The sequence below is a fragment of the Staurois parvus genome, unplaced genomic scaffold, assembly GCF_062004578.1.
Source record: "Staurois parvus isolate SC_StPar_1 unplaced genomic scaffold, SC_StPar_1.0 ptg000468l, whole genome shotgun sequence".
Classification (NCBI taxonomy): Eukaryota; Metazoa; Chordata; class Amphibia; order Anura; family Ranidae; genus Staurois; species Staurois parvus.
The window spans coordinates 1,659,352-1,686,691 of record NW_028318264.1 but is presented as its reverse complement, the minus strand read 5'-3'; the positions used below and the strand labels follow the sequence as shown (position 1 = coordinate 1,686,691).

At 40.0% G+C, this 27,340-nt stretch overlaps 1 protein-coding gene across 1 annotated transcript in view; it reads left to right on the top strand.

The window, feature by feature from the left end:
* LOC149452715 (dynein axonemal heavy chain 5-like) overlaps positions 1-26,180 on the top strand; it is a 401,888-nt gene extending 375,708 nt beyond the window's left edge. The window contains exons 74-76 of the mRNA XM_089689046.1: positions 7,246-7,454; positions 7,794-8,015; positions 24,979-26,180. Of these exons, the coding sequence (XP_089545172.1) occupies positions 7,246-7,454; positions 7,794-8,015; positions 24,979-25,197 (650 nt within the window). The 3' untranslated portion in view covers positions 25,198-26,180. The remainder of the gene's footprint in view (positions 1-7,245; positions 7,455-7,793; positions 8,016-24,978) is intronic.
* Positions 26,181-27,340: the final 1,160 nt, after the last annotated feature.

The following is a 27,340-nucleotide window of genomic DNA, read 5'->3' as shown; positions in this document are numbered from 1 at the left end:
AATTTTTTTTTGTTTTTTTTACTAGATATAGCGACGATCAGCGACTTATAGTGGGACTGCGGCAGACATTCTGACACTGGGGGGAACTGACTTGTTGTCACTGACATTCCCAGTGACACCAATACAGTGATCAGTGCTAAAAAAAAAAGCACTGACATTATACTAATGCCACTGGGCAGGAAGGGGTTAACATGAGGGGTGATCAAAGGGTTAACTGTGCGCTGGGAGTGTTGTACTAGGGGGCCATGTCAGTGTGCTTCACAGTAAGCACACTGCTCTAGATGGCTGTGCTGTGCACAGCCATCCAGAGCGTTGTGTCAGAGCCGACAGGGAGGAGGACTGTTAGTAAACAAAGCATCCCTCTTCCCCCCATTGGAGATCCTTGGTAATCACTGGTTGCCGGCAGGGAATCACCGGCTGGGACCCGGTGACTAACAGCCACGGCCGCGAATGGCGGCGTGGGTAGGGTGTGCGCACACTCCCTACTCGGAAATGCAAAATCACATATATATACGTGATTTTGCACACTCCTGCCACCCTGTAGCAGTATATCTGCTATAGGGTGGCGGGGAAGCGGTTAAACTTGCGCATGTCCCTGCAATGGCAACAAACTACACACATTTTTAATATCCATGGGCAACACTTTAAAAGCATTTACAGATTACCAATTTAGATTTACACAGGGTCTAGTGCTAGAATTACTACCCTCTATCTGACATTCATGGTGATACCTCACATGCATGGTGCAATCTTTGTTTACATACCGACACTGACTGAAGCTTGTGTTTATCTTTGCGCGTGAGCACTGTGGGGGGGGGGGCACTTTTATTGTCATCACACGGAATTTAAATATCCCCTGTGATAGCAATAGGCAGTGATGGATACTCTTTTCTGAGAAATCTGGGATCTATTAAATTCTAGATCTCTCCTTAAAGCATCTGGTCACACCAAGATTGGTGTGTCATAGGGAATTCCCCTCACTTCATCTCACATTTGCAAAACAGCTGTTTCCTTGCTGGCATTGGGTGGCTGTGCACTTGGCGGGGGAGCGCACTGTTTGACAGCTAGTGTTACATGGCACCTAGGAAGTTGGGTGTTACATCACCTTTTCATTTTTTTTTGGAAAAGGTGAAGTTACATTTTACATTGAACTGTTTTGCCTTACAAAGGATTTGTAATTCTCTATAACCAATGTTGTTATTCAAAATCCCCTGCCAGACAGCACAGCCAGGTGCCTCAATTGCTTCTGCAAAAGCACAGCAGTGCTGCTTGATCAATATTACCATCTTGTGCATGACCTTCATGACTGCTGTATTACAGGGGCATAGCAGAAAGCTAATGCCAAGATCGAATCATATTCATGCAGTAAATGTATTTTAAAATGCATGCAGTCATGATTTAACTAATACATAACTTCATTTTTTATCTACATAAACTTCAGTTTTAAAAAAGGTATTTCTTATTTTTAAATAGTAACTCCACTTTTATTGTGAAAAAAAAAATTTGTAGCAGATTCCAACCTTTTCTGGCTCTGAAGAAATAGCTGTTTGTTTTACCATATCCTTTGCATACTAATTCTGAATGGGAGGGGCTGGTTCATTATATTCAGCAGGTGCACTCTCAATATTCTGATGAGAAAAGCTGTAGTGTCTTAATCTTTTTAGAAGCAATTAACCTTTGGGGAGTATTCCATCATAATGGAAATTCTTATTGCAGAGGGTACCTAAAATTTGACTTCTGGGAAATCATTGAACCAAGCATACAAGCAGGAAATGGACATTCATGGGGGGTTCTGTACAATGGCATACAGAACACTTCCAAGTTTCCATATTGCACTGAATTTTATAGAATATTCCAAATTGAAAAGGAAAGGTATTTTAATAACATTAACCACTTGCCGCCCTGCCACTGTATATATACGTGTGCAGGACGGCACTGGGGCGCAAAACCACGTTTTAAAACGGGTTCCACGCTCCTGATGGTTTCGCGGGCAGGGGGCGCGCGCTCCCACCGACCCGCGGGTGACACCATTCGATCCCGGAGGGATCAATCATTAGATTTCAGCCAGTGATGTCTGGCTGAAATCAGATGATCGGTCCCTGTCCTATCCTGTCCTGTGTTGACATTTACACAGGACAGGATATGATGTCATTCTTCACTGCCTGGACACATTCCGTTCCAGACAGAGAAGAAGACACAGTAAACGTGAGTAAAACACTACACATTTACAGTTAGAACACGCCTAGGTCACATTTAACCCCCTGATCGCCCCCCCCCCCAGTTAACCCATTCACTGCCCTGTCACCAGTGTCACTGATCAGTGAATCGATTTTTACTGATCACTGTATCAGTGTCGCTGGCAATTTCCGATAGTGTTAGCGCCCCTCCCAGATAGCGCCAGATTGCCCGCCAGTACACCAGTAATCCCGTTTAACCCCTTGATCTCCCCCCCCCAGTTAACTCCTTCACTGCCCTGTCACCAGTGTCACTAATCAGTGAACCGATTTTTACTGATCACTGTATCAGTGTCGCTGGCGACTTCCGATAGTGTTAGCGCCCCTCCCAGATAGCGCCAGATTTCCCGCTAACACACCAGTAACCCTGTCTAACCCCTTGATCCCCCCCCCGAGTTAACCCCTTCACTGCCCTGTCACCAGTGTCATTGATCAGTGAACAGATTTTTACTGATCACTGTATCAGTGTCGCTGGCGACTTCCAATAGTGTTAGCGCCCCTCCCAGGTAGCGCCAGTTTGCCCGCCAGTACACCAGTAATCCCATTTAACCCCTTGATCGACCCCCACCCCCCCAGTTAACCCCTTCACTGCCCTGTCACCAGTGTCATTGATTACAGTGAACAGATTTTTACTGATCACTGTATTAGTGTCACTGGTGACGTCCGATAGTGTTAGCGCCCCTCCCATATAGCGCCAGTTTGCCCACTAATGCACGGGATTTTTTTTACCAAAAACATGGAGCAGAATACATTTTGGCTTAAATTTATGACTAACTTTGAGTTTACGATATATTTTTTATAGCTGAAAGTAGAAAATAGTTTTTTTCAAAATGTTTGTGTTTTTACTGTTTATAGCGCAAAAAATAAAAAGCGCACAGATGATAAAATACCATCAAAAGAAAGCTCTATTTGTGTGAAAAAAAGGACGTATATTTCGTTTGGGTGCAGCATTGCATGACCGCGCAATTATCTTTTGAATTAGTGCAGTACCAAACAGCAAAAAAAGGCCTGGTCATTAAGGGGGGTAAATCCTCAGGAGCTCAAGTGGTTAAAGTATTATTATAATACAGGATTTAATTATTATTATTATACAGGATTTATATAGCGCCAACAGTTTGCGCAGCGCTTTACAATTGAAGGGAGACAGTACAATTACAATACATTTCAGTACAGAAGGAATGTGAGGGCCTTGCTCGTGGAGCTTACAATCTAAAGGAAGGGGGACGTGATGCAAAAGGTGATAGCTGCGGGGGATGTTCTGGTGGAGGTGATTCAAATACAGTTCTTAGGTGGAGGTGGGGTAGGCTTCCCTGAAGAAGTGAGTTTTCAAAGAACGCCTAAAGGCAGACAGGGTGGGGGCTGACCGGACATGCTGTGGTAGGGAGTTCCAGAGGATGTGAGAGGCTCTGGAGAAGTCCTGGAGGTGAGCGTGGGAGGAGGTGATGAGGGAGCTAGAGAGGAAGATATCTTGGGAGGAGCAGAGTGGGCGATTTGGGCGGTATCTGTGGATGAGGTTGGCGATGTAGCTAGGGGCAGTGTTGTGGATGGCTTTGTAAGCTGTGGTTAGTATTTTGAATTTTATACATTGAGTTAGTGGAAGCCAGTGGAGGGATTGGCAGAGAGGGGCAGCAGTCGCTGATCGGTTGGTAAGGTGTATGAGTCTAGCAGTAGCATTCATAATAGACTGAAGGGGGGATAGCCTGTGTAACGGTAGACCAGTGAGGAGGGAGTTGCAGTAATCGAGGCGGGATATAACCAAGTTATAAGTTGTTTTGTGGTGTCATTGGTCAGGAAGGGGCGGATTTTGGAAATGTTCCAGAGGCTGAGGTGGCAGGATTTAGCCAGTGAGTTGATGTGGAGCCCAAAGGAGAGGTCAGAATCTAGGATTACGCCTCGCACCCTGGCATGAGGGGAAGGACCAATGGTTGTGCTGTTGATCTTAATGGTAAAGTCATGAGTGGGGGATCAGGGGGAGGTAATATTACAAGCTTGGTTTTTGAAAGATTGAGTTTAAGGTAGTGATGTGACATCCATGCTGATATATTGCTTAGTAGATTTGTGATACGTGAGGAGATTGAGGAGGTGAGCTGGGGAGTGGAGAAGATAGATCTGGGTGTCATCAGCATAGAAGTGGTATTGGAAGCCATGGGAGGTTATCAGTTGGCCCAGGGAGGAGGTATAGAGAGAGAAAAGGAGGGGCCCAAGAACAGAACCTTGGGGTACCCCAACAGAAAGAGGAAGCGGAGCGGAGGAGTTGTATGTGACACTGAAAGTACGCTGAGAAAGGTAAGAGGAGAACCAAGAGAGAGCAGAGTCAGGGAGGCCGATGGAGTGGAGTTTACTGAGGAGGAGCGGGTGGTCGACTGTGGCAAAGGCAGCGGAAAATTTGCGCTAATAGTTTGCTCAGCACTTTACAATATAACGGGAGACAATACAGCAACAATACAGTTCAATACAAGAGGGATAGGAGAGCCCTGCTCCCTGGAGCTTACAATCTAAGAAATGACAGCATGGCCTGTGTAGCAAAGGTATATGCTATTTTCTTTTTATTTGCTATATATTTTTCCAAAAAGGTGGAGTTGCCCTTCAACTATTGCTGAATGTCTATCTTTTACTTGATTGCTTTTAACTATGACTACATTGATTCTATGGATCATCCAGTTTGTCAGGCAGCTCCATAATGTAAAAACACTTCAAGATAGGATTTATATGTATAGTCTTGTAAATAAATAAGCAATTGTCTGTCAATATATGTTGATAGCCTTGCACTGAGCAGTGCTTACTTCTGTGTTCTACTTGAATGGATACAATAATAAGAATGTAAGCATGCTTTATCCTTAATTACTTAATTAAACCCTGGCAATGTAATGCTATTAGCAGAAGTGTCCATGTATAGCGTTCTTTGAATTCTTTGGGCAAGTCTCCCTATCATTCTTGCTAATAATGACTTTTGTGGTCAAATGTCACATTTTATTGCTTCTCTACATCCCGGAGACATCTTCAATGACTATATGTGCTCTAGTGCTTTTCTAAACATTTACATTTTACAACTTTAGTGCCTTGTATTTGTTTTGTAAAGGATACTTATGTATTTGGTAATACTGTATTCTTGTGTTTACATATGAAAACTGTCTTGGATTCTTTGCAGTCCTTACAATTAGGAGTTCTGGGTTGTGCGGTCTGCCATATAAAGCAGGCACTTCTCACAGTAGGGCTGCCAGTATGCAGGGTTCATTGGAATCTAGGACATATCCTCTGCTAGAAGGCTGTTATTTTCAGAGGAGTGCAAGTCTATTTATCGGCTGCAATACTTAGCTGTAACTTACTGGAGTCACGCTAGGATTTTTGTGCTTGGAAGACAGCCCATATAGTCATAAATCCTCTATTTATTTTTATCAAAGTATTTCTGCTTGTAAGTCACATGTCAACGCCCACGGATGATATGTGATCTTTCATAAGGTGAATGTCTGTTATGTACCAGTTGTACCAGTGCAAATGTCTTTGCCATAGACCCCATATTTAATGTTCATATTATTGCATAACAATATGCAGCATTTTTTTTATATATACGGTTTAGATTTGTGTGTTTCCTAATCCCACCCCTCACCACCCCATGTTTTACAAATATATTCACATACTGTATGCCCAGGTAGAGTGTCTCAGCAATGTGAATTAAAGCAGCCTATTCTATAGGCAGAATATCCAAAAGTGACCGTCTAAATGCAATACAAACATTCTGATGTTCCTCAGCACCTAAAACCTGCAGCTCTCTGATATGCAAATCCTAACTTATTCACATACTGTATGCCCAGGTAGAGTGTCTCAGCAATGTGAATTAAAGCAGCCTATTCTATGGGCAGAATATCAAAAAGTGACCGTCTAAATCAAATACAAACATTCTGAAGTTCCTCAGCACCTAAAAACTGAAGCTCTCTGATATGCAAATCCTAACTTTTATTTTGACAGTTCAGGACTGACCTACACCATTCCCACCCTGTGTGGCCCACTACTGGTCCTTCAGCATCATCTAATGAATAGTGTAAGAAGGTAGAAAAAGAGTGAACCACAACCTTTGCATAGACAGGCAACATTTGGTTTGGCACTCCATGAGTTTTTAGAGGTCCCCTGGGTGCTTAATGAAAGGCATATGCACATCAGATACACAGAATATAACTGGATACTAACATTTATAGGTAAAGTTGATCCAGGGAACATCCAATTGCCTCTCGGGGGATCAGGAAGGAATTTTTTTCCCAGCAGGAGCAAATTGGATCATGCTTTGCTGGGTTTTTTTGCCTTCCTTTGGATCAACTGTGGGTATAGGATTATAACTTTTTGTTTTTTTTTCTATGGTTGAACTGGATGAACTTTTGTCTTTTTTCAGCCAGACTAACTATTGCTTTGGCTTTGGGGACTGTTTTTTTGCTTTAATTCTCTGGGGGGTTATTCAGAGGTTGCTGGTGTGATGGCCTATTGTAAAAGTAGGTGCATTAAAAAGGTGATCTTTGCATTGTTGGAATATTAGTCCTCTCTGGGGAAAAAGGATTTTGTTCTGTTTATGTAGACTTTGGCCTATAGTTATAGGGTGATAATAGCGTAATAGTAATATGTGCTGTAAGCATTGGCAACCACTCAAATATCACCTATGCCAACACTTGTGAAAGCTGATTGCCATAAATTCCTTATTTTCTATCCTTTCTATTCCGTTATGTGGTATTTTGTATGATAGATCAGAGCAATGATTTAATGGAATATAAAACATTATCACTTTGACTACAGTGTGAATGGTTTTTAGTTCTTTGTTGCTTTGAAAGTTAACATTTCTTTCATGCCTTTATTCTTTAACTTAATTTGTAAATCTGTCTCTACAAAGGTTGTTCAAATATTTGTTCTAATGAATGATTACCACAGCCATTGTATTACCAATAACTGTTTTATTTCTGCTGTTTCCTTTCCATCTTTTTTTTCATGGCATATGTTAAATAAAGTTTTCTTATTCTTTTTTCCTTAGGTACCATCATTATGTCAGAAGATTTGCGAGATGCCTTGGATAACATGTACGATGCCAGAATCCCAAAACTCTGGTATAAGATTTCCTGGGATTCTGCTACCTTAGGTTTTTGGTTTACAGAACTGCTGGAAAGAAATATGCAGTTCAGGAGCTGGCTATTTGATGGGCGTCCCAATCAGTTTTGGATGACTGGATTCTTTAATCCACAGGTACTGTACTTCCTCTTTATTATTACTGCATCTTGATTTTGAATGAGAGTAATTAAATCAGATATGAAATATCTGAAACCTTTACTCTTTTTAATTTTTAGTATATACGGACATTTTTAGTCTGTGAGCATTTCTACTCTGCAATGATCAAACAATTGACATGCTTGAGTGTTTTTTTGCAATGCTACAATGTTTCTTGGACAGTTTTTAAACATTTTACACAGTAGAATACCTTTTACGTAGCCATTTTCCATACCTCTCGATTCACTTTTTATTAGCATGTTAAAATGCAATAGTTTCATCATCATCTTTTTTTTTGCACTTATTAATTTTTAACAGGGATTTCTGACTGCCATGAGACAAGAAACAACACGCATGAATTTATCAAAAGGCTGGGCCTTAGATAGTGTCATTTTACATAATGATGTCACCAGAATGATGAAAGAAGATGTCAATTCCCCTCCTCCAGCTGACATTGGCGGAGTCTACATATACGGATTATTTCTTGATGGTGCTGGCTGGGATCGTAGAAACACAAAGCTTATGGAAGCTCAGCCAAAGGTACAGCAATACAGAGTGTGTGTGTGTGTGTGTGTGTGTTTGTTTGTGTGTGTATGGGGAGGGAATGCTAAATGGTTGAAAAATGGACATTAGAAAAGGTACAGGAAATGAGGTAGGCTCATATCTGGGCATCAAGGCATGAGCATATTGAAAAAAGGTAAAGTTAATAGAGCAAATTTAAAAACATATGAACATGGAAACGCTTTAAATGGGTTTATCGATTGATGATATTTGTGTAAAATACCTGTTTAATGTTTTGTTTTGTCTTAGTCCTCTTAGGACAATGGAAACTTATCACATTCTGCATGCACTTCCTGGTACATTAATAGTTTCCTAGGATGAACTAATGTTCCGCCCAATTTTTATAGTTTGCTATAGTTAGAGAAATGCCTGTTTTATTTACTGTGAATCCGGACTTAAGGCAAATTCTTGTTTGTTAACCACTTGCCGTCCGCCTGCTGTTTATAAACGGCAGGACGGTGGCACTCCAGGGGCAAGTTGCCGTTCATAAACGGCACCCGCCATTTCTAGCTCCCTGGGAGCGTGCGTCACCGCAATCCGGTGCCCGCTGTGTCCTCCGGACACAGTGAAACACTGATCGTCAGACGGGACCTCTATACGAGGTCCCGATCATGTGATCACTGATTATTTGGTTTGGTTGAAACCTAATTGGTAGTTTCATTTTGAATTGCTGTTTGCACTGCTTTATTAGCACAAACAAATCAAACTGCACAAATTTCCAGTTCTTCTAGTATACAAAGCTGCAAATACTTAAGAGGATATATTCTCATCTCATATACTATATATACTATATACTATATAATAATAAATAAAAATATTGTGCTCTGTATAACAAATTCTAAAAAATTAAACACACACATTCATTGTGAGACCACTCATACCTATGAAAAGTGATCAAAATAGTGAAAAAAAAATATAAACATGACATGTATAGTCCATGCAAAAGACAATAAAGTCCGTGTGATTATAGGGTTCCACAATCAATTAGTGAAGCTAATCTCCAGTTCCATAAATGTGATGTTGTTACTGTGGATCCTGTTGCATCCAATTAATCGCCAACAAGTGCATCACCACCATGTGAATAAATGGAGGCTTACCAGATGCAAAGACCCCTTAACTATAGGGGGTCTTTACCAGCATTGTGTTGTAAGATATCATCCAGATTTCTATGCCATATCAGAATCAAAGTTCTCTCAAATCTCCCAAATCAGAATGTAAACTCCACAGGCATCAGTGAGTCTGCAGCAGCACTAGGAAGCCAGTCAGCCGCTTCTGATACCAGGGAAACTCCCCAACTTGCAGGAAAGCCTCATCCAGGTCCATGTGTAACCTCACATCCCTTCCTGCTGAATGTTTACAATCATCTCTGACATCAAGAACGTGCTGGATGACCCATATTTATTATTGCACTGCTTTATTGTTTAAAAGAAATCATTTTATTTGCATCTACTATTTTCTTTATCTTTATATTACATCTGCTATCCTTGTAGACTTTCATACAGGTGTAATTGTGTGGAATGGTTAGAATTACTATGACAAATTTTCTTTTAGTCAATAGAGTCCTGCAGTTTTAAATATTGTACATCCCTTTCTCAGATGTACCTCACTCTCAGGAGTTCATCCTAACCCCCTCTGTTTTCATGCAAGTCAGGAATACGTTGACAACATGTCTCTGGGGACTCATTTTAAGGGATTTTTATTCAGCCAGTATCCAGCAATGTGTAACATCAAAATAACAGCGCAAAATCAAGGTCTCCAAATAAATATATTATAAGTGCGTAAATACAAAATCAAATGTCCAAGTGAGAAAAAGTCCTTATTTCCATTGAATTTCAGTGTATAATTTATTCAACATATGCTGCCACCTTCCACCACGTGCAAAATAATATCAACTGCACTCACCAGATGAAGGTGAGTAATGAGCCTTATAGGATATAAAGGATCCTAAGCCCTCTAGGTAAGATCAAATCTTCTTATTCACCATTAATGGGGATAAAACGCCTCCACTTTATTCCTCCATAAATTCCTCAATATTGCAGAGAAAAAAAGAAACTACATAGTGTAATACTGCCAAATACTCATAAATAAAAGGATAAACTCAGGCCACTCACATGGTCAAATATAATAAAAAAGCCTTGTTTAATCGCCTGTATGGCTTAAAAGTATCCAGGTTCTACAATCAGAAAAATATATTCAGTTGGATAGCAGAGGATGATCAGCCTTCCTTCTCTGAAGATGGCCGCTTGGAACGCACTCGGCTTGTGTTCCAAAGACCGGAAGTGACATAGACCCAAATGATGGCGGACTGGAAGTACGTCAACGCGTTTCGCCCCTCCCACAGGGCGTTCTCAAGACACCACCTTCAGTCACTCGCCGACATTTATACAGCTCAGGGAGAGCTCAATTCTATCTGGTATGCAAATGTCCTTAAAGTAACCCCCACTGCACCGCATTGTTTGTGAGTCATTCACATCAATGCTATCAACCACTGCCCACTCCCCATAGCTCATCCTCTACAACTAATCGTGAGATACCTTTACAATAAATGGGTTACAAATACAAAAAAAAAATTATTTAAAACAATGAAAAATATATTAAATATGTTAAAAATAAAAATGAATTAAAATAAAATGTATATATATTTTTTATATTTTTTTTTTATTTTAATTAATTTTCATATTTTTTATTTTAATTAATTTTCATTTTTAACATATTTAATATATTTTTCATTATTTTAAATAAAAAAAATTGTTTTGTATTTGTAACCCATTTATTGTAAAGGTATCTCACGATTAGTTGCAGAGGATGAGCTATGAGTTTTTGTATTTGGGCGCTGGGGTATATATATGCACTATATATATTTTATTTTTGTACCCAGCAATGTGCTGGTCCCTGCAGACCTTGGTGGCTATATAAAGGTCTCCAGAGACCAAGGCAGGCTTGTGCTGGGTGAATAAAATCACTCTGAATGGCACTCTAGAGTGTTGCTGTCTCCTCACCCCTTTTACATATTTTTTTACTGCCCTCAAGTCTATCCTACTGAAGCTTCTGTGCAGCTTGTAAATGTAAACCCGTCATGTTGTTCAGTTTAGAAAGTCCCAGTTATACTACAATTATTATTATATCAAGATATATCTTCAACACAATGTCATTCATTTTACCTTCAATTTTCTGTTTACTGAATATAAAGCTTCAAAGCCCATATTATACCAAAAAGTAATGAAGACTGCACATAGAGCAAAATGAACTTTTCCAACAGCATGTGTGTATTATCAGGAACATTTCCTGGGGCAAATCAAAATTTTCTGTTTACATAAATATAAAGCTTCAAAGCCCACATTATAAGAAAAAGTAATGAAGACTACACATAGAGCAAAAGGAACTTTTTCTGGCAGCATGTGTGTATTATCAGGAACATTTCCTGGGGCCAATCTTTAAGGCTTTGAGCTGCTTCTGGAATGAAGAATTTTGGCAGTGCCACAGAATTCATTCTTGAGGATGTAAAAACTTTATCATGTGGTGACAGCAGTGTACTTTTTGAAATAACACACACATCCAGGAAGACATGTTTGTGTGATATGTGAATTTACATAAAAAGGTGACTTTTCTGAGATTTTCAGGTAGGCACATTATAAAAACAAATGTTGGCATGAAACAACTCATAGGAACACATGATCACCTTCATTGATTTATCACTTCAAATCTTACACCTGTAAAACCCCCTGTGGACCAGGGCAATGTTGAAATTTTTGCTAATACATAATACATTTTTAAGGGTAACAAGGCTTTCTTTTTTATTCAATCCATAGATAAAAAATGTATAAAAAAAAGCCCCACTTTTCTATGTTGATCAGTGTTTGTTACAAAAAATGCTTATGGTACATTAAAAACACTATAGATTATATTCCACAACTTGTCCCATTTAAAATGATACTAAAATCATGATTTTGGTAAAAAAAAAAGAATTGTAACATTATTTACAAATTAAATAAAGCTTTTTTTCAGCACAAAACAAAAAATGAATGAAACAAATAAGAATAAAACCAAATGTAAATATTAATGGTTAGAAAAAATAAATCAACAAAAAGAATTGTGAGAAGTTATTTAGGGGGTGGGGTTAAGTAGAAACCAATTTTATATAAAACAAAGAAAACTTTTTGTTTTTTACAGTTTGTCGGGTTGCTTTAAATGACATTCAATTGCAGATTGAAGCTTGTCCCTTATGCTCAGATAATGCAACAGAGTAAATATAAATGTACCAATGTTACTTTGTATCATTATATTAGTGATGGGCTAAACACCCCCGTGTTTGGTTCACGGTCGAACATTCGAACCTAACAAAAGTTCGACCACAAACATCAAACTCAATGCAAGTCTATGGGGCTTGAAGGTTTAAATTCAAAAGTGCCAATATTGAAGGCTTATATACAAGTTATTGGCCAGAAATGGGGTATGGGGACTGCCATGAGGGATATGAATCAGTGAAAAAAAATATCAAAAAATAAATTTTTTTAAAATTTTTAATTGTTTAAAGTAAAAAAAAAAACAATTTCCTTAAATATCATGCCTGGGGGGGGGGGGGGGGTCTTATTAAACTACCTGCAAATCACACATCTGTACAATGTATGGAACCTGCTGCAGTGGGACTGCCAATTTTTTAAATTACATTTAAAAAACAAAAAACAGCGTGGGGTCCCCACAGTGGGGTTCCCGCTAAAAGCCATACTAGGCCCTTTAGGCCTGGTAGGACTTTTAAAGGGGATACTATGGCCCAAAAATGGAGGAAAAAAGTGCGGGGTCCTCCTAAATTCCTACCAGACCCTTGATCCGAGTACAGGCCTGGCAGGCCAGGAAAGAGGGGAGGGGGAGAGAATGAGCCTAAAGTGCCTGGTATGGCTTTTAGGGGGAACCCCACGCACTTTTTTCCCCATGTTTGGGAGGTTAGGTTCCCCTAAAAGTCTTACCAGGCCTAAAGGGCCTGGTATGGCTTTTACAGGGAACCCTACGCACTTAACAAAACAAATTACTGTGGGGTATTTACTAACCTTCCTACCAGACCTAAAGGCTCTGGTATGGAATGGAGGGGGACCCCACACATTTTTTTTAAAAAAAAGTAAGATTTTTTAATTATTATCAGTTTTTTTTGTGGTCAGGTGCATTGTTTTGGCCAACCATGGCTCCAAATTCTCTGAGAGCGCAGTGCATTGTGGGGCGCTCGGCGTCGATGGGCTGTTCGCCTTTACCGTTCGTGTGTTCACATTCGACTCGAACATCCAGACCATTCCTACTCTCTATCTCACATCTAGCAGTGTTTATACACTTTGACAGCAGAAGCTGTAATAGCTGCTGTATTTACACAGCAACTCTTGGCTGTCATTTTGATACCTGGGAATTGCCAGCAGATGCAGTGGGGAGTAGTGGCATGGGCAGTTCTGGGACAAGGACATCTAGTGCTCAGGGCGAAGATGCCAAAATTCAAGCACTATAAGGGGGCTATAGAGGGCTGTAGGATCACAGCATTGGGGCGCTGCACTAGAGATACCACTGGCTGTAAGGTTGCCACTGTGCAGTGTTTGCTTACCTGCCCCCTACCCATGTTCATTGCTGGAAGGAGATGGGAAAGATAAACATTGCACAGTGGCGATCAGACAGTCCCAATCCAGGAAAGCTGCAGTAGCAAGAGGGGGAACTGGAGAGGAGAGAGACAACCCATCCCTCCTCCTGGCTCTTTCCTCCTCTCCAGATTTGCCTTGTCTCCTCCAGCACTAAGCTGACAAGAGTAGTGAAACCGCCATCAGTACTCCTGTCAGCTTGTAAGTAGGAACTCTCCATGCGGTGGCCCCCCCACCTCACATTATACCACTGCACCTAGAAGAGCTGTCCTTCCCGTATACCCCTCTGTCTCGGCCCTGGCCATTAGGGTAGAAGCAGCGGGCTTGTGATGTATTGTCTCTCCCCTGTCAGGCTTCAGTCTAATTTGTCCCTGCTAGTTCAGAATACAGAGGCTATAATAATGCATGTGAATGTTTTGTGGGATATAGATGTTCTTTAGGAAGACTATGCAGCTGCTGGCAATATAATATTTACATCATTCATCATTAGTACATCATTTTAGCAACAGTTCATTTAAGTCGTTTTTCTTTTGTTTTACATTTTATTAGCCCAAAAACAGTTTGAATGTTTTAAACATTTTAATTTGGACACAAAACTTCAAAGCTGCTTTTGTCACCTGCAAAATTCAGAACATATCTAATACCTGAAAATCAGTTAACAGAGCATTAGCAAAATGTCATACCGTAGAGCTTAAGCCTGCTTATGATTCACTACATTTGGCGGCCATGCGTTAAAGTTAGAAGCAGTTGTAACAGCTGTTCATGAATTGATATTTAAACTCCAATCTTATTGCAGAGAACTAAGTCCGGTCTTGTGCCCAAGCACACTAGAGTTTTATATGGAAAAAGCCTGCAGAATAGTAGTTACCATCTATTTTTGTGTAATATCTCTACATAATAGAGTACAGAAGTTTCAGATTAGTGTCAGAACATATTTCTGTGTTCAGTACTTCATTTTGTATGTCATAGATATTGATGATTAACAAGAAAAAAGTCTTAGTACTGTATGTAATATACATTTATTGGTAGACATGGCAACCTACAACTCATATAGTGAATTCACATTCCTCAATTAACATGTCACCATCCTGGCTTTTTTAATAGAAACATTGGTGCTGTTCTTGCTTTTGTAACATGATATTTCTACTAATACATAACCATTCTGCTATTCTAAGGTTGCTCAAGCCTGGGTTATTATACAGGATTTATATAGTGCCAACAGTTTGTGCAGCATTTTACAAAATAAAGGGAGCCCTTACAGTTACAGTACAATTCAGTACAAGAGAGATCAGAGGGCCATGCTTGTGAGAATTTACAATCTAAAAAGCGAGGGTCGAGTGATACAAAAGGTAATAGCTGTGAGGGATGAGCTAACGGAAGAAGTAAAATCACAGTTTATTAGGTGAAGTTGGGATAGGCCTCCTTGAAGAGATGAGTTTTCAGGGATCACCCAAAGGTGCACAGTGTAGGAAGTAGCCAGACAGATTATGTTAAAGAGACTTCGGAAACAAAATCTGGAGAAATCCTGGAGGTGAGCATGGAGGTGAGCCTGGAGGTGAGCATGGGAGGAGGTGAACAGGTAGCTAGTAAGAATTGAGAAAAGCAAAGAGGACAGTTTGGTTAATATTTTGAGCAGTGGTGTATTTAGGTTTCATGCTGCTCTAGGCAATAAAAAAATCAGCTGCCCCCCCCATGGAGAGAGACCCTGACACCGACCCCAACACCCATTGACATTGACCAACAACGCCCTAGCACCACCCCCCCACACCCAAGAGAGACTTCCACTACCACCACCCCCCATACACTGACAACCCCCCACCACCCCAGCGAGAGAGAAGACACCGTTAGAGCTCCAGACATCCCCAGAAACAAGGGTCTGCATACACCATCAAGCAGCCCGCAGCCTCTCTCAGATCCCACATGCTCCCCATGCAACGTGTGTCCCTTCTTCCATCTCTTTTTTCGGGGGCAGCACTGCCCCCCTGATAAATGCTGCTGCCCCCTTGAAAAATGCCACCCTAGCCAAATGCCTTGTTTGCCTTGTGGAAAATACACCTCTGATTTTGAGACAAGGTTGTATATGTACTTCAGGGCAGAGTTGTGGATTTTTTTGTAGGTTATTAGTATTATCAATTGTATTTGTTGGGAGTGCAGAAGCAAGTGGAGGGATTGGCAGAAAGAGGCTGCAGACACTGAGAAAATTGTAAGGTGGACAAGCCTGGCAGCAACATTCATGATGGACTTATCTATGTAATAGTAGGTCAATGGGGGGGGGAGTTGCAATAATTGAAGCATAACCAGGGAATTAATTAGAAGCTTTGTGGTGCCGTTGGTAAAAAGGATGTATTTTTTAGATGTTTCAGATGTTAAGGCAGCAAGATTTGGATATTGTCTGAAATAAGAGGTCTGAGTCCAGGATTACACCTAGGACCCTGACATGAGGGGGAACTGATAGCTATGTTATTGATCTTGATGGAGAAGTCAGGGAATGGGGCATGGTGGGAGAAAATATTATTGGATGGATGCCATTTTATGTATTTTTAAATTTATATATAAAATAGCTGATTTTATAGGTCTTAAACTTGAGCGCACCTCCTATTCGAATTTGTCCTCACCTATATTAACAGGCATAAATACAGTACGTTGGTAAAAGTTTCATAGTTCTGCAACTTTACAATGAAGATGTTTAGTTACCTACCTATTTTCATAATGGAATGCATGAGCCAAAGCCTACCTCAGGCCAATACTAAACGACATAATAAATACGCATGTAGGATGCTACATATACTGTATTCTTGCTATTATTCTGTAGCAGTAATACATCAACTTTGAGATAGCCCTTGGCTCTGCAGCTGAAAATAGAACCACTACTTTGAGTTCATGCTGTGTAAATGTACTGGTTTAGAATCACAATGTTCCTACTTTAAATCTAGTGAAATGTAAAACAGGCATTCACAAATTCATATATTCATGAATATTATTAATGGCTGTTATATATAAATCACTTAGTCTAGTAAATTTGACTTACAATCTTTGTTATCAAGTATACATAATGCTTTGACATCTGTCACTGCAGAGCTATACCCCACCCACTTTCCATTGAGAATGCCATTATTGCCACTGAGGGGATCCCAATGGGTTGTGAGACTGGACTTGTTTGGGGGTTTGGCAAAGCCACAATGTCAGAGAGGTCAAGCTCCTAGTAACATGGTACACCCAGGATCAAGGAAAAATATTAAAGAGAGTTTTCAGCATACTAAAAGTCATAGCAAACAGTTGCATTTATGTGATAAGGCTATGCTACTTTAAACAACTGTGTTAAAGTGCTATATTCCTCCAAAAACAAGTTCAATCTCCTTGACTTGATTGAGATAATCTGAAATCTGGTTATTTTTTATTTCTGCACTTTTTGCAGTTATTACATATTTGTAAAAAATCATGCTTTACAATCTATTTTTCGAGCTTTAAAACATAGCAGTAAGGACATGTACAAATGGTGTGTACAGACGCCTGCTGTCCTAGTATCTTTACTGTATGATTATACTTATTATCACTGCTGAAGCAAAGACAAGAGAGGGTGCAGCGACCTAGTGCATTAGTTTAACAAGGATTATTTATTACAACATATATATTCCGATGTACTCACAAAAGTATAAGACTTCAAGCATAAAATTATAAAGACTTCAATCATATAAAATCACTCCAATGCAGGTAATTGAATGTTGCCTGCTGGGCCCAAGTGGTTGGGCAGCGTTCAATTATCTGCACTGTATATTTTTATAATCAATTGTTATTATGATAATGCATTAGCTTGGTGAGCATTCTCTTTTTATCTTTGTTTCAGCCATATGGTTTAATGATCTCCCCTAGTTCCTCATGGATCTATTCATTCTCTGATGAGACTGGAAGAGGAGTACCACTCATGATTGCGTCTATAGACTTCAATAGACTTGAGATTCCTAATCACCTTTAGAGCTGATGTTTTTCTATGTTACCTTTTGTACTATCATTGATAATTCATACATTCTTGTTGCTAGATGCACCTTGGGCACTAATGAGATGAACAAGGAGGCACAGACTTTGCTGAACTCCCCTTATGCAAAAGTTAGTTGCCTGCCTGGCTGTCTAATCAAATTTTGCCAACACATCGCACCACAATGCATGGCGGTGTGTTACTTTTTGTGGTGTGCTGCAACACAGATGTTTTGAATGTGAGTTGACTTAGGGCATCGGGGTGCCATTCGAATGAGTTTGTAATTTTTAACTCAAGATGAATGATACCACAATGTATCACACTATACTACAGTATGTGTGTGTGTCTATGTGCAGTGCAGTAATGCCTGCTGAAATGTGCATTATCAACGCTCGTTACCTCAATATATAGGTCCATACACATGAGGCATTTGTCTTGGAAACATCTAAAAAGGCATCAAGAGAACATTGCTAGAAGTTTGACCACTAGCAAGATCACGTTGCAGGCAGTATTATGAAAGGCTTTGATAATATACTATTTTAAAGGGGTTCCAAAGGAAGAATGTTTTTTTTTTTACCTTAATGCATTCTCTGCATTAAGGTTAAAAACCTATAAAAGGAAAGAACAGTGAGTGCTGGTCCTAAACAGCAGCTAAGCACTCTAAGCAACCGATATATACTTATACAGAATAACATAAAAAACAGTGCAGCGCTGAGGGTAGTAATGATAAAACAGAAATAAGTCCACTGCAAGTCCAGTTCATAGAAACGTGTCAAGTGACAGGTAGCAATTCAGTGTTGGTGATCCGTGAGGAAGTGGCTGAAAAACGCACTCACCAGAAAGAAGATATATATAAGCAGTATATATCCAAAGCCCATGGATCCTCAATTCAGAAGGAAACATAGCTGGTCCGGTCACAGAAAGTGGGTCCCTCCTTTATGGATGCAGCAACAGATCTTCCTCCTCCCAGTTTGGTATTGGATTTCCAAAATCAGGGTTCTGCAAGCAAAGTGCAGTTAGGGAAGGACACCCATAGTGTAGTAAGTTATGTAAAAACAGCTTTATTAGAGGAAACAAAAATCATCTAATTCAAAGTTGGCAGGTATCATCAAGATGTGTCAGCAAGACAAACTAACCCTGACACTATGAATGATGGCCGCCGGGCCTCCACGTGGCTCCGGCGGCGTAGCGTCTCGACGTCCAGGCTCCTCCTAAGCTCTCACTCCTCCTTCACTCAGAGACAGCAGCAAGAAACCATTGGCTCCTGCTGCTGTCAATTACAGCCAGTGAGGACGGAGTGAGGCCAGCCGAGCCATGCTGTGTGTCTATGGACACACAGAGCTGGCTTGGGAGTAAGCATGCACAAGTGACCCCATAGCAACCAGCTTGCTGTGAAGGCACTTGATGGGGAGAAGGTGATAGGGGTGCCAGCGGGGGACCTGAGAAGGGGAGGATTGGTGCTGCTCTGTGCAAAACCATGTTTGTGATTTTTTTTTTAATAATAAAAAGTTTGCCTTTACAATCACTTTAAAGGCTAGCACCTATGCTTACAGTGTATGTAAACCCTAAGAATGAACTTTTTATTTGCTTCCTTTTGGTCAGTTGTACAATGAAAACATTTCGGTTTGTTTGGACATGCATAAAAAAAAAGCTTATAGCTCAATTCTCTTTGGTGGATTAAAGAACACTTCCTCTTATTATATGGAGGCCAGGAGAGGTGTTGTTCTGTAGTCCCAACATAATTCCACTCCTAGGGTGACATTGCTCCTCTATAAGTACTGTACAGTGAGTGAGTGTTGTCAACCTAGGAGAGCAGGTGTGATACTGACAGGACACTAGATAAAAGTGAAGGAGAAAAAATATCTGAAAAAAAGAAAAATTCAGCCACCACATCTAAGGAGTGGCAAACTGCAACATAGTTCATTTTTGTTTGTGGGTTTAGATACACTTTATAGGTTATTCCAGTGCACAATACTGATTGCCTCTCACAATATTTTTCTGGTCTGAACCATAAAATAAGATTCGTGTGAGGACTGTGATTCAGTTGACAGTGCTGTCAATAAAATACCATGCTGGGTCGCTTACACAATGTCTTCTGTACAATTTGGAAAATGTAGCTCTTATCACTAAAACTGGCAAAGAAAAAGGATCTTTTTTTTCCTTTTTTCTTTTCAAAGGATTATGGACTACCAGTCTCAGTGATTAAACTCTGTCATTTTCAGTTTCTTATTCATTTGTGACTGTCACATTCTGTTTGATATAACATGCTTAGACAGGAACTGGACTGAGACTTCATTTAGTGACAATCTCTGCTTCTGCAGGCCCAGAGCTGTGACACCTATAGGTTCTGAAAATTACGCAGCTGACATGTAGCTCCTTGTTTTCAGTAGGTGCTGATGTGATCAAAGACAAAATACATTACGTTCTATAAATACAGTTCTCAATTGTCTTCTTTTATATATTGTACTTGTAGGGATTCGTTCATTATGATTTGATCATGTAAAACAGGAGAATACTATGTGATCCTAATAGTATATTAGCTAATTTTGTCACCATAATCTTCTAGTGTAGAGATCACACAATTGGCAACAGAAAAAAAGCAAAAACGCTTACCAAAAATAACAATTGTCTAAGCCAGAATAATATTTTGAACTTTACAGAAGTCATCTGTTATCTTTAGTACTGTTTGGTGCAAATAGTGAGTATTTCATTGTAATAAATAAAATATTTACTATGTAAGGAGATAATAGAGAGAGAGAGAGAGATAAAAAAAGGAGTAATGGGCCGCCACAACGTTCTGTGAACAGAACCATTTATATTAGGCTGTCAATAAGGAGAAGACCCAAAAGTGCAGTATAACATATTTCTAAAACAGTCAAGACCCTAATTTGCCTAGTTTGTTTTCAACCCTATGAGCAAATGCATGTATTTTTTTCAGAAAGTACAAATCTATTATTAGTGTATATAAACATATACGAAATTAAGCAGTGCTTTAAAAGTGTCAGTCAGACTCTAGGGAAAGAGATAAGAATTTTGGCTAAAGACTGCCATTTTTAATGGTAGTAGAAAGGGAGGACCAACAGATCAAAAGTCAATATTTGATATAAGGCCTTCTTTAAAGTTTTAGAATAATCAATAAATAAAATTAAAATATTTTTATTATTATTATTACCTCTCCCTAATTAGGGAGCCCAGAGAAGGGTTACTATGGTTGTCACCGACTCACCAATGAGTTATGGTAGGGTCCTCAAAGCACAAGCACAGTAATAAACACTAGGGGGTCAGAGGGATCCCCTCAAGAATAGAAGTTTAAAAAAGAACCAACAGCGATGTAATATAAAACCAACAGCTTTATTAAGTTTAGTAAGCTGACGCTGCCTACGTCATGTGGGCGAAACGCATTGATGTAGGCAGTGTCAGCTAGGTCCCGCCGATCTGAGCGGGACGGTTATCCACACATTGCCTCCACTACACTACCGGGATTACTGCTTTGAACAACCAACATTACCTCTACCACGGAGTCGCACACTTCAACCCGACTCATCTGTTTGAAAGCCTTAATGGTCCATTTATCCGGATGTACGCTCAGCCACCATTTTATCTGCTTAAACTATGTGAAGTCTGCTATGCTGTCCATAGATGCCCAGATCAAGTTAGAGTGGTGAGAGCCTGCGGGCACATGCTTAAGCAGTAGTTGTCATATCAATGCCACACCAGTACTATATACCTGCACGGTCTACAGCTATCACTTTGATTACGTATATGTAATGACATTTACAACCGTCCAAACCGACTATGGATACCATCTCTGCACCCATGTTTAAGCTGGACTGGATTGAATCCACTTTACTGGTTTAGCAGTCTCTCAGCCTCATTATCATTAGGCTGTCAGCCTTCACTCCTGGCTCAATACTTATTACATTTACATACTCAGGATCAAACTGGACTGCTCTGATCTAAAACACACTGGCTCATTAGCCTTCAAGTTATATCACTATTAGGCTGTCTGCCTTTACTTCAAGTTGAATATCAATGACACGGATGTCCATAATGTGATCCAGACACCATCATTTTTTCTATACCTGTGGTCAAGGTTTGTTGGGCAATAGCCCCTTTTTTTTCAACTGTATACCATTGACATTGTTGTCTACAGATGTCCATTGAAGTTGGATATTACTATCAATGTTTATACAATCTGTGATCAGGTTCAGTGTGTCAGTGGCTGTCTTACCAAAGGCTTCCAATTATTCAACATTTAGCTGTGAGCCTTGGCATAACTGCTCACATTCAGCATATCTCCGTGGTTAACAGAGAATTCATCCCTTAGTGGATGTGATTGGCCTCTATGGCCCTATATTAATATTGGGCTAAACTGTGAGCCCTCTGCCCAACTGTTGTAATATTTGTGTGTGCTGCACATGATAAGTGGATTATGTTCTGGTTGGAGAGTCCATTGTCCAGAGCCTTGGCCTTGCCCCTTCTTGGCTCAATGTGGGCGATCCCACTGCGTGAGACTCTGGTTGCTATTGACCTACAACCAGTGTTCATATAAGACGCAAGGTAGTTGTATTATGTCTATACTCACATTTTGTGTGGCCCGAGTCATTTTATAGTGATAACGTTATCTCTTCTATTCATGTGAATAGAGGATCTTCTTGGCTTAATAGGTCTATTACCATTTTGTGAGCTTAATAAAGCTGTTGGTTTTATATTACACCGCTGTTGGTTCTCTTTTAACTTCTATTCTTAAGGGGATCTCTCTGATCCCCTAGTGTTTATTACTTCTTTAGAGTTAACCTATGTCCAGGCAAGCAACACTAAAGTATTTACATATTCTTTACAAGCAGTGAATACATTTTAAATAAACAGTCCTCACTGATCTCTGTAGCTGCAGGTACTATGTAGCAACTCATCCTTCACAGCAGAAACACTGAAATCTGGTTCTAGTTAATTTCTTAGTAGCACGTGCTCGGTACTTGCATTAGTTTGGTATGAGAGGAAGCAGGATTAGCCAAGCTGTTCAGAAAACTGCCTAGACCTGGACTTCAGTGTCTCTGCGGTGAATTTTGATAATTAATTGCTCCACAGTGGCTACAACTTGTAAGACTTGTTTTAAAGTTCATTTTTTGCTTGTTAAGAATATAGAAATGCTAGAATGGTCAATTTAATTATTTTGTGCCTGCAGGCAGATTAGATTGTTAACTTTCTTGGGCTGGGAAAGTATGATCTAATGTGTTCTGTAATGGGTTCCATAAAATTTTGGTACAGAATATAATTTCTGAACTTAATGAAATCTACTTATTTACTGAAAAAATATGTCAAACTTTATTGCTGGACTATAATACATTTTTTTCTAAGGAATAAACTACTTGGATTGTGATTTGCTGTTTGAAGACTGAGGGCCATATTTAAAAAGAAGCAAATGTAACATTTACCAAGCAGTCACTGGTGGTAACTCATTCACTGTACATTAAACACACACTAACCTGTGCTGAGTAGTTTGGTAAATGTCACATTGGCTGCTTTATAAAACCTTTTTAGCTATATAATCTCTGTAAGAGTGTTTGCTTTCCGTTGTATAACAGATCGTAGGTTTTTTTTTTTTTAGTCTTTGGAAACAGATCCATCCAAAGATGGAGTTGATTAAATCATTGATTTGTGCTTTCATTCAAAGTTCTCATTACGGCACAATAGCAGAGACCCCTAATCTTTTGACAGGCTATGCCAGCTTTGCCAAAGACATCCTAATTTTGGAGGTATTCGATAAAAAAGACTAATTATATTGTAATGAACTTTATTCTAAGAGTTCATAGAGCGCTCTCACTTAGGTTTTAGTAATTTATTCACCTTACTTTTTTAACAGTTTTTTCATTTTGTAAATGTAAACTCAATTAAAGCAGTGGTATGCAAGGCTGACCATTTGCTACCAGGGGAGAAAAACTGGTAATGCAGGGTGGATAGGGAGCACAGCTGAGACTCTTCACACAATAAAGTGTGTATATATTCATCTACCAAAATGATGTGCAGATTAAATAAGTAAACAGGAATTTGCTTTTGAAATGACAGGATAATTAAAGTGAACATTCATACAATGTACTGTGTGAACCTTCTTAATGTATAATTAAAGGCACAGCTTTTTTAAAAATGTTGCATCACTGTCTGTGCCCCCGTTACGGATATTATTACTATGCAGGATTTATATAGCGCCAACACTTTATGCAGCGCTTTGCAACATAAAGGCAGAGAGTACAATTACAATACAATTCAATACAGGAGGAATCAGAGAAGATTCACCCAAATTGTCCAGTTTTCCTGTTTACCTTTATCACCAAGAGTAAAAGTGAAGGAAAATCCCAACTTTTGGGCTGTGACCAAAACAGGAATAGAGGGGAAATCTTCCAATGTTCTGGTGACCCCAGTAACAACCAGGGATTACGTTACTTCGGAGAGATTTCCTCTCACTTCCTATTTTGGCTATGGGACAGGAAGTTAAGAGAACTCTCCACAATGACGCACAGATGCAAAGAAAAAATGATTATAACCCGCTCATACATTATCCCAGATGAAAAAATAAAGTTGTGCCATTAGTGACACTTTAACTCCTATATTATGCACCTTTTTTATGCAAAAAGATAAAGAAATACTATTGCAAAGCAGGCTTGCAATTGAAAACAAGCCTGAAGTGACCTGTATATTTATCCTGATGGTGACAAAATCTGTGAGCCACAGCAAACTAGCTAGTAACTAATTTCTGATACTAAAGGCTGGGGGCAGGGGCGGACTGACAACTCATGGGGCCCCCGGGCAATAGGGGATCATGGGGCCCCTGTGTCCTTGCCCAAACTCAAAAAAGCCTATGAAAAAGGTACCAGGGGCATCTCATGGGGCCCCCTACTGATCCCAGGCCCTTGGGCAGTGCCCAAGTTTCCAAATGGTCAGTCCGCCCCTGGCTGGGGGTATATATGAAATACATACATGTCAACTATTTCACCTGCCAAAATATTTATGATTCTGTTTAGTCACTTTTGTGATTTATGTACACACTGCATATTCCGTGGGGTGACACTACTTACAGTTAAGAGCTGTTCTCTTTCTGCTGATTGGCCAATCTAGAAGTAGCAAATTATTAAATTATGTTCTTTCCCCTCCTGTAAGCAGGTTAACAGTGTTAGACTGACAGAACTGTGCAAAGAAAGACCGCTGCATTTGCTCAGTGTGGCTCCTCCTCTCTAAGTTTTACTTTGCAGTGGTTTACAAGCTAAAATGCTTGAAGTTCAGCTTAGGATAGGGAAGAGAAAAAAAAGAAAAAGAAAGTTTGGCTGGAATAACAATGCTGATATGTCTGTTTTACTTTCAGGTGCTGTTTACCAATCTTCCTGTAGTTCATGTCTATGCTGTGAGCACTAATGGACCAGCTGATCCAAAGAAGCAGCTGACCAGCCTCTACTCTTGCCCGGTTTATAAGAAGCCACGAAGGACTGATCTCACCTATATTTTCTCACTGTATCTGAAAACTGTGTTTGTTCCTGACCATTGGACAATGAGAGGCGTTGCTCTTCTGTGTGATAACAAGTAAACCAGAACAAGTATCATGAGAAAACATAAACCTTTATGATATATACTTACCTACATTTCTGGTGTCAGATCTGATTTTAGCCACCATCATCAGGGCTAAACAAGATAAATGACCAAAGCACTAGTGTGCAGATCCACTGTCTACTACAGCCACGTGGTGTTTATATATAGAGCTTTCCTAGTTGTTGTCTCCTGGGCCTTTTAAAGATTTATCAGAGATTAAAGTGTTACTAAACCCCAGACCCTGCATTTACTATACAGTATCTGGTCTCCCACAATACACAGAACATGGAAGTGCAATTATTTTAGTAAATATAAACTGCTAAATACTTTTTCTCATCAGCAGCTAGAGCAGTCTTGTGACTTCTAGCAGTGTCCAGCAGAGCACTGGTTAAAGCTTGTAGGAGGAGTTTTCTTTCTGCTCTCGGAGGATGCAGAACTCCTGACCTCTGTCTGGAAAGTGCTGATTGGCCCTGTGCTGATCACATGCACTCTCCCAAGAGAACAAAAACCTCTCTAGCAATACACACCAAGCCAAACTGAGCATGTGCAGAGTGTCTCCACATGATATGTCTTATTAGGAGATAAGAGAGGGGCACTGGAAGAAGGGGAGGATCAGAGAAGTCAGGATCAAACATAATTTTTACACAATGCAGAGGATTAACCCCTTAGGTTCCACAGTGAGTATATAAAACATGTTTTACCGCATATACAGACTGATTTTACTGTTGTGGGCTTAGTTACACTTTAAGCTGCTGGAAAAACAACAACGTTATTGCAGTTATCATAGTTCATGACAAAACTGCAAACAAGCTGTGTTTTTCAATGTGTTCATTTTGTATTTCTGCTTTTAGATACAAAAGATGTTAAAACTTTGTGTTTAAATGATCTATTTTGTCTGAAGTGTTGTTTTATAATCGCTACAAAGAACTCTGTAAAGTGCTGCAAAGGACTGTTGAATAAAGTATATTAAGCACAAAACAATGTAATACATTTTTATTTAATGCATATAGATAAAGATATTCGGAGTGATGAGACAGCAGAGCATACCCTGGATATGGTTGGATAGGCATGTTTTAGGGGTGTGAGTAATGGGAATAGGTGTATAATGCAGTACATGCTAGCATAGCCATTATAGAGGCACCATATTAGAGACATGGGTATACAACACACACTGTCATGGTACATTTCCAGGGGCGGACTGACCATTCGAGCACTCGGGCACTGCCCTAGGGCCCGGGGTCAGTAGGGGGCCCCATGAAATGCCCCTGGTACCTTTTTAATAGGCTTTTTTGAAAGTGGGCAAGGACACAGGGGCCCCATGATCCCCTATTGCCCGGGGGCCACATGAGTTGTCAGTCCGCCCCTGTACATTTCTTTCTTTTTTTTTGCTGGCTAGCTGGTAAATGTGTTATGTTATAAAAACTGGCCTCTGTAAACCCAACTAAATAAAATCCTCCCATCCATCAGCCTCGAATTGCTAAAATGAAATGATAAAAAAGTCCTATGTAAAAGCTCCTTTCTATTACCTGTAGCTGTGGTCATGAGTCTCTCTGGCTCGGGTCTTCTCCTTTTCTTTTATTTGCTAATTTTCATCCATCTTTGGGTGTCCACATCGGTGGACACTACCTATTGAATGGGCTGTGGCAGGGTTCTCTCAGGCATATGTCAGCAGAGGGGAGCAGAGGGACCAGCAGTCTCAGAGGCTTTGCAGCACTGGGTCAGTGTCCCCCACCACCCAGGAACAGCAACAGTGTGGGACCTGGATGGGGGACTCACAAGTTAGGGGGAAAAAAGCCTAATAAGATGGGTTAGAGGTGGGTGGAAGGGAGAGCTGGTAAAAAAAATAGTCTTGTGCATATGCACAGTAAAAATACGTTACATCTAATGAAGTGTGCCCCATCTCTTGCTGCTGCAACATGTGTTTAACATTTTACTTTTATTCAGTCCCCAGTCTCCTATGAGTGCCAAATGTCTAAGACTAGTACACTAGTCACAGTGGGTAATTCGCTCAACACCTCCTTCCATTCAGTAAAAAGCCTTCCATTCTGTGAGTGGAGGAGGGGAGATTGTGACATTCATATACATCTCTTTCATTCTCACAAGGCCTTGCATTTAGTGAAAAGAATGCAAGGCTTCTTCTC